We start from the raw sequence: 11,239 nt of genomic DNA on the forward strand, positions 1-11,239 counted from the left end.
TTCATCAGCGGTGATTGAAGTAAAATCTTTCAAGACGATCTTGGTTCTAAAACCGCTCCATCAAACTCTTATTATTAAAGTGGATAACCACAATATCTATTGAAAGTTAAAAGTTTAGATGTTACTGCATTTAAAGTATTTTTACCCACAATGTATGTATATATACACCCAAGTTTTGCACTATTAACTTAACATATTGTCCTTTTTTTGTATTAAACTGTAAACCCAGTAGAAAAAAATCCATAAAAATGTCTTTGTCATTGTAAGATACTGTAGACTCATTATTTATTTGTAGGATACCAATTTTTGTAGATTTCATGTGAACCACTAAATTAATTGTTCAACAAATTACAAAATGTACAATTTTTCTATAAGATTATATGGAGATTTTCACAAAACCATGAGATCAAATATCCATGAAAAAGCAAGTTTTCCTTTATCCACAAAAATTGGTACCTGAGGAAAATAAATGATTCCACATTGTTCCTTGTTGAGTAATTTATACAGTAATAATAATATTTTATTTTTTTGTTATTAGGGTCAACAGGAAGTTTACAAAGAACAAAGAGACTCAGTAATTCCTCATCAAATATTCATTCAACGCCACCTAGGACGCCACGGACAAATTTAAACAATTCATATAATTCACGCTCGCCAAACATTCAACGATCAACAACACCACAGCCAATACCAACATATACAGCAAGAGCAAGGACTCCTACCCCCAGGACTTCATCAACATCTCGTTACCCTCCTCCCCCACCCCCTAAAACATCAACTCCAACACGGTCGGGTCGAACCACACCCACTTTCTCAGGAGGACGTACAACACCATCTGGTAGAACGACTCCAACATCCATGACAAATGGAATGAGTGGTGCCACACGTAGATTACCCACAACACCCAAGAATCCACGGTGATACACATGAACTGTTTTAGTTGTTGTTTAGATCTTATATTTATTTACTTGTTAGACGAACCATGAAATCTTAATTAGCAAACTTGACAAAAAGGCAAGACATGTATCGATTCATGTCCATACTTAGTCGTGTGGCATGCAATAAGCACTAATTAAGTCTAGTTATAACTAAGATAAAAAACATTCTTTTAATTTATGTGACCCTCTTAGAAATCCCTGGCTATGGGCTAGCATGTGTTAAGTGATCAATAGATAAAGATACATTGTAATATTAATGATTTCATGTTCGACTTAACAAACCTGACTTTATTGATATAAACACTGAGGTATATCAATTGTATAAGAACTATGCATTGTGGATTATCAAATGTTATTAAGTGCCAGTGATTCTGAATTGTCAAGAAATAAAATAGATTTTTATTAATGATTTTTAGATTTTAAAAAAATTGAGAAGTTTGTTAAATGATAAGGGTTATATTCAGTCTATTCTAATTTTTAAATTTTTCATCTATATTTTTCAGAAATTTACCACAACAAATTTCCGTCTTAAAACTTTTCAATATTTCGATTAAAAATTTCGACATTAACTTCTTTCGATTTAAAAGTTTTCCCTGATGGATTTTACATTAAAACTTAAGGATACTGAAAACACACAAATATTCATTATTATGAAGCAGTGATTCTAATTTGGGATAAGAATATAATATGACTAAATCTTTTAATTATCTGCCTATCTTATTGAAGTGTATTGTATGAATGATAGTTGTATGTGTATTTTAGTTACAAAGATTTATTTATTGGGACTTGTGTCTTTTTGATGAGATGTCTCAATAGGTAACAGGGGAGATAATTCGTAAAAAGGGGAGATAATTATAGAGTTACCTACTGCAAATTGTTAAGTTACAAAATTGTTAAAAAAAGATTAAATCTAGAAAATATTTCCATCACATTTAAAAATTTATTTCTAATATATCACAGCAGTGAAACCATTAGGTGTTAAAAGAAAATGCACTGCTGTTTAAAGATGGATTTTACTTAAAATATTGAAAAAGTTGAATGTACATTATACAAGAAGACAAAAATTAGTGTCTTAATAAGAAATATTATTTTTGGTCACTTTAAAGAAAAATAATTTACTGTATTACTAAATTTTGGTAAAATTAGAAATAAAATGGTTCAGGATAATTTGTGTCATATTTTCATTAAATGTTGGAAATAATTTATGCGTTAACATGTTTAATCTGAAACGGACGAATGAAAGCATATGTTATGTACTGAAATGAATGTTATGTAATATATGTAGAGAATTCAATAAAACTTGGTATGTATGTGTTGATTGCATGTCAAGTGTTTGAGGGCGCGGATGTAAACAGAGATATTGTTAATTGTCAAGTAAAAGATATTATTACGAGTATATTCAGTTTTGAGAAGTATATAGTCAAATATTAAACATATCATTGCAATCATTACATATCAAATATACATGTCTTTCTTGCAAAAAGGGAGATAATTTTATGTCTTTCTTGCAAAATGGGAGATAATTTTATGTCTTCTAGCGAGTGTATTTAATTTGATATTTATTAAATTATGAAATGCTCAAAATTTTTATCAGTTTTTCCAATAAACATTCCAGCTATGAAAAAATAAATAAAATCGAATATTTATAGGTAAAAAGGGAAGAAATAAAATTTCTGCAGAAAGAATGACAAAAACATTATTATGTGCTCTTTTAAATATCTTAGTGCTACAAGTTGAAAATTTCAAAATAATGAACTACTGTTTGAATTTAAGCAAAGCTATCTTGTAACCAGTTCATTATTCTAATCAGTATGCAGATCTGACTTAGAACAAATATGTAATTCCCGGAAAAAATCTTTAAATCATCATGAATTAAATTTTAGATAAAGTTAAACAGAACATGTACTGAAAATTTTATATTATCAAGGTTTAATAAAAACCAGGTTTAACAAAATCTTCAAATGATTATAGTTATATATAATTCACTAAAGTAAAGGGGCAAAAGTGGTCTTTCTCCTGACAGTAAAGGAGGGACTACTGGTGAAGAATCGTATTTAACCTCTTGATATTATTTTTCTGCACAAGTCATATATTTTGAGTTGTATGTTAATTTATAGATAATAATCAAAATGTACAAGCTAGCTTTCTTTATATTTTCATAGTGCATTTACAATTACAAACTTTGGTATATAATGTTATATCAGAATCGTTACTTTTAGGTTGTCATGGTAACAATTCTATGATGGCTGATATATTTTTATAATCATATTTACATTGTAGATAGTTTCTCATTTGTTATGTCACCTGCACATATCACTGTCAGCCATTTTGTTACCATGGAAATGTACATATCATTTAGCAGACGGTTTATTGACTGTCATTGTATGAAACTGACATAAATAAAAATGGAAGTTGTCAAAATGAAATTGTGTTCTTTTATTATAAAAAAGTAAAATAACAATAATATTAAACTCTGAGGAAAATTCAAAACAGAAAGTCTCTAATCAAATGGCAAAATAAAAAGCTCAAACACATTAAACTAATGAAAAACAATTGTCATATTTCTGACTTGGAGCATGCATTTTCTCATGTAGAAATGGTGCATTATTCCTGGTTTTATAGCTAGCTAAACCTCTTACTTGTACATTCACATAAAATTCCATTACATTGTATTATATTGAATGAAGAGTTATTAATTAAATCATACGATCCTTTAAAAAAAATTAATTTGATTTAGATACCAAAATTGCTAAGTTTATCTGTAGAACATGTGTACATAATTTTCTAATGTAAAAAAGAAATCTGTGAATCGTCAGAAATGTACTGCCTAATTCTAATTCTCTGACAGTTATTCCACATGCAATGACTTTAAGAATGACACCTCTTGTAAGAAATTTATCAATTGCACAGCACACATTCAAAGGGGAAAAAAAATTGATGACGGAGGTGTTTAGCTACAAATTTAGACAAACATTCAAATACCATGGTTATGTATTATTGGCTTTCAAGTAAATAATTCAGCTAATTTGAGTTTGTGTTGTTTCTTAATTATTATTAATAACTGTTGATGTAAATGTCCTTTGGTTTTGTGAGTCTTTGTTTACTCCTTGGTTTTGATGGTTATTGTCTTGAACTTATAACATAAAATCAAACAGACTTAAAAAACAAAAACAAAAAGTGATTGCTCATACTCTACATCTAGTTATATTTATATTGATATTGGTTTATTTGACTTTTGGCAGTCTTCAGTGGTCATCTTGATTGGTAACTGCTGAAATATTATATAGAACCCATTCATTGTTAAATATTTTATTGTTTGGACTTCGAGATCTTTAATGATATCAGATTGGATAAATGACGTGATATCTTATGTAACAGAAAGAGGTACAAGAATATTTTTTTTACAAAGGGAAATGTTATAGGAATAAAAGATCTTTCATAGAGAAAAGAGGTAAAAGCCTCTTGTGTTATATATAAATAAAGAGATACAAAACCAGGATATCTTAATCAAAGTGACTAGGTATCAATGTGTGAAATCTTATATAAAAACAAGAATGTGTCCCCAGGACACAAATGCCCCATCCACACTATCATTTTCTATGTTCAGCGAACCGTGAAAATGGAATATAATCTCTAATTTGGCATTAAAATTAGACACATCATATCATAGGGAACATGTTTACCTTTGATAACTATTTACTAAGTTCCAAGTTGATTGGACTTCAACTTCATCAAAAACTACCTCGACCAAAAGCTTTAACCTGAAGCGGGACGGACAAACGGACGCACAGAACAGAAAACATAATGTCCATAAATGGGGCACAAATAATAGGTACAAATACAATAGATCTTACACAAAAAAAAGAAGTAAAAGTACATGACTATAATGGTTTACTTTTACAAATTGTGAGATGGATGGGAGAGTAGTGTTGTTTAATTTGTATTGCGTATAAGAACGAAATAACAATCACAAAATATCTGGACTCTGAAAATGAAAACACTGTTTCAACCTATCAGCAACCTATTCATGTTAACATTAAGTACCTTCACATGACTTCACTTGTATTTTTAAGTTTTATTGGGTTTTTTTAATTAATCTATTCTAAGTTGGACATTGAAATCAGAAATGAACATAACACCAGTAATGAACGAAAATGAAATCATATTAAAAAAATATCTGGACTCTGAAAATGAAAACACTGTTTCAACCTATCAGCAACCTATTCATGTTAACATTAAGTACCTTCACATGACTTCACTTGTATTTTTAAGTTTTATTGGGTTTTTTTTATTAATCTATTCTAAGTTGGACATTGAAATCAGAAATGAACATAACACCAGTAATGAACGAAAATGAAATCATATTAAAAAAAAAAACCATGAAACAACCCCACCTGCTTCCAACAAAAAGATAGGACAAGAATATAAACATCGCATGAGTGAAATAATATTTTCCACCTGAAGCATTTGCTTTAGATGAATTTGGCTATTAATTTTAGTTATTTTTGACAAATAGCTCTTCAACGATTTTCAGTACTTATACATCTTCGGATTTCAAATGTTTGGCTTTGAGCGTTCCTGATGAAGGTAAATCCAGAAAAGCGCTTCGGATGCAATAAATTATCAAACATGTTGTTTTCCATTTTTTTCCACCTGAAGCATAACAGGCATTTATCAATTTTACATAACTTAAATTATTGTATGCTGGTTCATATTCTGGACGCCAGTCTTTGCTCCTTTATAATGTAATTCACTAACAAAAAACAATTATGAAGCTTAGAAATGGAAAAATATTAAATACTAAACTTGTTCAAAGGGTATCTACACGTCTCAATCTTCAAAATCGGTTATCTAAAAATACTACCATCGCTAACATTTTTTAACAATAAAAATCGTGGTTACCCTTCTATCGATAAGTGTCATGCCAAAAAATGACTTACATGTCCCCGTCTTTCCACCAACAATACGGTTAGGTCCACGTTTAATGGTCGCACATTTTCTTTGAATTTTGAAACTGATATAACTTGAAAAACAAACAGTATTATTTATTTACTCACATGAAACAAACCGGGATGTGGTATTCAGTACGTAGGAGAAACTGGACGATATTTATCTAAACGCACTCAAGAACATCTGTATCGTTTTAAAAGACCCAATAAATTCAAAAGTATCATTTACCAACACCTTAAGAAGCACAACCATCCTTTTAAATATTTAGCAGTTCAACCTTTAGAAGTAGTAAATAAGCAGCCTGGTGAATCTCATTCAAAGTTTGTACGATCACGGAAAATAATTGAATTAAATTGGATTAAAAAATTACAGACAGTCTACCCTCTCGGTCTTAATGATAATATCATGGGAATTGGTAATATATCTAGAACCGATTCCGTTAACATTTTGGATATAGTTTGTAAAACTGTTCGTAAAAACCGTTCTCACGGTCGTAGGACAAATCGCAATCAAAGAAAATTTCGGACCAATCATACCAATATTTCGGACCTAATTTCTATTTCAAAAAACAACGACAGACATTATCTGTTAACAAAACTCTGTTCATTACCGGTTAATAAGTTAAATAAAATTTTGGAGGATTGCAACACAATTTCATATAGCAGTCCTAAGTATGAAATTGTTCAAATTATTATGGCATATTGTTATTCTAAACTATTTCCCAAAATTGATCGCCCTGAAGATCATAAAAAACATTTTATTAAAATAAAGTATGTCAATAAAGGTTTTGATTTTGTAAATATTGCCGGTATATTTAACGACCATTCTGTTAAAGAACAAATTCCTGGATATTTTGACAATACTGAGCTACCTCTTATTTGTTATATTTACAAGAAATCTACCCGGAAATTTGTGTTTAATTATAGTCAACTGTGTAAAGATGTTAATATCAGTGAAAATACACCTACTTCATGTAATTGTAGTACCTCCGAATATATTTATGGACCCATTTCCCATGTTATAACAGGAGATCTTAACATCGTTCAAGACCGAGAGTTAAAATCATTCCTCAGTAAAGGACCTAAATATCGTCCCCCGTCAATTATTAATTGGAATGAGTGTCGTAATATCATCCACGACTCACTCCATACTTACTGTATGAAATGGATAAAACGGGAAAAAGCTGACAAAAAATCTTTGGACTCTTTTTTTAATTCAGTCATGAAGATAGTTGATATACGTATTCAACATTTTAAAGAACATTTTACTATTAACAATAACCACAATAAACCTATTTCTCGTATCAAACATAAACTGAAAGAACTAGCCAAGAAATTTGTTTTTGTCCCGGCCGATAAAGCTGCTAATAATATTATTATTGTTTGACGTAAATTTTACATTGAGGTTCTGAAAAAAGAAATCACCAATTCACCAACATTCCAACTGACTCCATTTTCAGAAAACGACATCTGTAACAAACATAAACTTTTAGCTACCGCTTTACAAGCAGAGCCAAATACAATGAAAGTCCCAACTATGTACTGGCTTCCGAAGCTACACAAAACACCTTACAAATATAGATTTATTTCGTCTTCAAGCCATTGTTCCACTACTAAATTGTCTATTTTTCTTACCAGCACACTTGGTACAATTAAAAACCTGATAATAAATTGTTCAAATAAGGCCTTCGAAAATAGTGGAATTAATTACTTTTGGAGTGTCAAGAACTCGTTGGAAGTACTTGATAAATTGCATGCTTATATTGGTGATTTTAAATCTGTTCAAAGTTTTGATTTTTCTACCCTGTATACCACATTGCCTCACATTCTCATTAAGAAAAAATTCACACACCTAATTAAATGGGCATTTAAAAAGTCAGAATGTGAATATATATGTTCAAACTCTTTTAGGTCATTTTTTAGTAGCAATAAACAAAAAAACTATGTCAATTGGACATGCTTTGATACTATATATGCCCTTGAATTTTTACTAGATAACATTTTTGTTCGCTTTGGGGATTCCGTATATCGTCAGATTATCGGAATTCCAATGGGGACTAACTGTGCACCACTTATTGCGGACCTGTTTTTGTATTGCTATGAGTTACAATTTATGACAAAAATAAGCAAAGACCCATCGAAACAACATCTGATAAACAAATTTAATAATACTTTTAGATATTTGGATGATATTTTGGCTCTCAATAATGACGACTTCAGTATGTATATTAAAGAAATTTATCCTGTTGAACTTACTTTAAATAAAGCTAATACTAACAATGACCACTGCCCTTTCCTCGATCTTGATATCTATATCACTAACGGAAAGCTGACTACTAAAATTTATGATAAAAGAGATGATTTTTCATTTCCTATCGTTAATTATCCATTTTTAGATGGTGACGTTCCCTTGTCACCATCTTACGGTGTTTATATATCTCAACTTGTACGATTCGCTCGTGTATGTAACAATGTTTTAGATTTTAACGAGAGAAATTTATGTATTACTGAAAAATTTCACATCCAATTTTTTATGGAAATATTCTTTATAAAGCACAAAGGTGTCAGTATTCACCTCAAAAACTAACAAAACCTTTGAATAGACTTATTAAGAAGGGAGATAGTTACGATACTGTTGTCAGGTCATTAAAGATTGCATATTTTGGCGTTAATATTGATTCACTTATAGGGTCTTTGCATCGGAACTAAACACATTTATTCAAAAACCAGTTGTTGGCATGCCACGGGTTATGTTCTTCTCATATATGTTATGATGGTATGATACTAAACCCCTAACGGGAAGGATTGTGCCTGATGTTCATATGATGAAATCATAATCTTTCAGTCAGTTTAATTGAAGTCTGGAGCTGGCATGTCAGTTAACTGCTAGTCTGTTGTTATTTATGTATTATTGTCATTTTGTTTATTTTCTTTGGTTACATCTTCTGACATCAGACTCGGACTTCTCTTGAACTGAATTTTAATGTGCGTATTGTTATGCGTTTACTTTTCTACATTGGCTAGAGGTATAGGGGGAGGGTTGAGATCTCACAAACATGTTTAACCCCGCCGCATTTTTGCGCCTGTCCCAAGTCAGGAGCCTCTGGCCTTTGTTAGTCTTGTATTATTTTAATTTTAGTTTCTTGTGTACAATTTGGAAATTAGTATGGCGTTCATTATCACTGAACTAGTATATATTTGTTTAGGGGCCAGTTGAAGGACGCCTCCGGGTGCGGGAATTTCTCGCTACATTGAAGACCTGTTGGTGACCTTCTGCTGTTGTTTTTTTCTATGGTCGGGTTGTTGTCTCTTTGGCACATTCCCCATTTCCATTCTCAATTTTATTGAAAGTTTCTGTCACTTCAAAAAGGGATAGTACAGAATGGATTGTACAGTTTGCAATACAGACGTGCACATTGCTGCATTACTCGTTTGTGACGGCTGATTTGAGTAGTTTCACCAAAATGCGCTTTTTCTATTCCCAGGCGCTTTTTAGAAGAACCGGGTTCAACTCACCAATTGTTCTTAAAATGTCCTGTACCAAGTCAGAAAAATGGCAATTGTTATCTTATAGTTAGTTTCTGTGCGTGTTGAATTGGTTTAATTTTTGTTGCTCTTGAGTATTTTTGTTGTTATCCTCTTATATTTGATGTGTTTCCATCCGTTTTATTTTGTAACCCGGATTTGTTTTCTCTTATTCTAACAGCGTTATACTACTGTTGTATTTATTTATGTCTAGTGACAACATTAATACGATTTATCAAATATCATATAAGGGATTAATATCCGCTTTATAACCCAATTATCATAGTATAAAATAAAAGTATGTTGAACTAAGAGTTCAAAAAGAAAAGGGGTGACAAACGAGAAAAAGTAGAGAGGGAGGACTTGCATGCAATCTCTTTGTCACACAATTTTTTGGCATTAAAAATTGTAGAAACAAGAATGTGTCCAAAGTACACTGATGCCCCACTCGCACTATCCTTTTCCATGTTCCATGGACCGTGAAATTGGGTAATTATCTAATTTGGCATTAAAATTAGAAAGATCATATCATAAGCAACAAGTGTACTAAGTTTCAAGTTGATTGGACTTCAGCTTCATCAAAAACTACCTTGACCAAAAACTTTAACCTGAAACTCCCACTTTCATTTTCTATGTTCAGTGGACCGTGAAATTGGGGTCAAAAGTCTAATTTGGCTTAAAAATTAGAAAGATCATCTCATAAGCAACAAGTGTACTACTAAATAAGTTTCAAGTTGATTGGACTTCAGCTTCATCAAAAACTACCTTGACCAAAAACTTTAACCTGGACGGACGGACGGACGGACGGACGAATGGAGCCACAAACCAGAAAACATAATGCCCCTCTACTATCGTAGGTGGGGCATAAAAAGAAAAGGGGTGACAAACGAGAAAAAGTAGAGAGGGAGGACTTGCATACAATCTCTTTGTCACACAAATTTTTGGCATTAAAAATTGTAGAAACAAGAATGTGTCCAAAGTACACTGATGCCCCACTCGCACTATCCTTTTCCATGTTCCATGGACCGTGAAATTGGGTAATTATCTAATTTGGCATTAAAATTAGAAAGATCATATCATAAGCAACAAGTGTACTAAGTTTCAAGTTGATTGGACTTCAGCTTCATCAAAAACTACCTTGACCAAAAACTTTAACCTGGACGGACGGACGGACGGACGAATGGAGCCACAAACCAGAAAACATAATGCCCCTCTACTATCGTAGGTGGGGCATAAAAAGGAAAAGGAGAAGGACCTTGGCTTTCTCATACCTTATTAAACCTTTTTTGAATTTCAGACGTTTGCCGCCTTACCTTCCTTTTTCAGTTTACTCCTATACGCAACTGTCTCAATAGTAACAGGGGGTTCTAACCTAGGATAAAAAGTAAAATCACAAAAAATACTAAACTCAGAGGAAAATCAAATCGGAAAGTCCCTAATCACATGGCAAAATCAAATGACAAAACACATAAAAAACGAATGGACAACAACTGTCATATTCCTGACTTGGTACAGGCATTTTTAAATGTAGATAAAGGGGGAGGGTTTCCAAGCATATGTCTCATATATCATCATTATAAATTTTGAAATTATTATGAAACTAAGGTTTCAACTCCCTCAGGCAAAGTTGGCTTTAGATGAATTTGGCTATTTATTTTAGGTATTTTTGATATAAAGCTCATCAACGATTTTCGGTACTTATACATCTTCGGATTTCAAATGTTTGGCTTTGAGCGTTCCTGATGAAGGTAAATCCAGAAAAGCGATTCGGACGCAATACATTATAAAACGTGTTGTTTTCCATTTTTTCTAAACATAATTTACATT

The 11,239-nt window shown here is 31.6% G+C and overlaps 1 protein-coding gene across 15 annotated transcripts in view; it reads left to right on the forward strand.

Annotated features, from left to right (window-relative positions):
• LOC143058823 (microtubule-actin cross-linking factor 1, isoforms 6/7-like) overlaps positions 1–3,364 on the forward strand; it is a 127,762-nt gene extending 124,398 nt beyond the window's left edge. For all 15 annotated transcript variants that reach the window (XM_076232287.1, XM_076232291.1, XM_076232278.1 and 12 more), the window contains one exon: positions 539–3,364. In XM_076232287.1, the coding sequence (XP_076088402.1) occupies positions 539–921 (383 nt within the window). In that variant the 3' untranslated portion in view covers positions 922–3,364. The remainder of the gene's footprint in view (positions 1–538) is intronic.
• The last annotated feature ends 7,875 nt before the right edge of the window (positions 3,365–11,239 follow it).

This window comes from Mytilus galloprovincialis, chromosome 14 (assembly GCF_965363235.1).
Source record: "Mytilus galloprovincialis chromosome 14, xbMytGall1.hap1.1, whole genome shotgun sequence".
Classification (NCBI taxonomy): domain Eukaryota; kingdom Metazoa; phylum Mollusca; class Bivalvia; order Mytilida; family Mytilidae; genus Mytilus; species Mytilus galloprovincialis.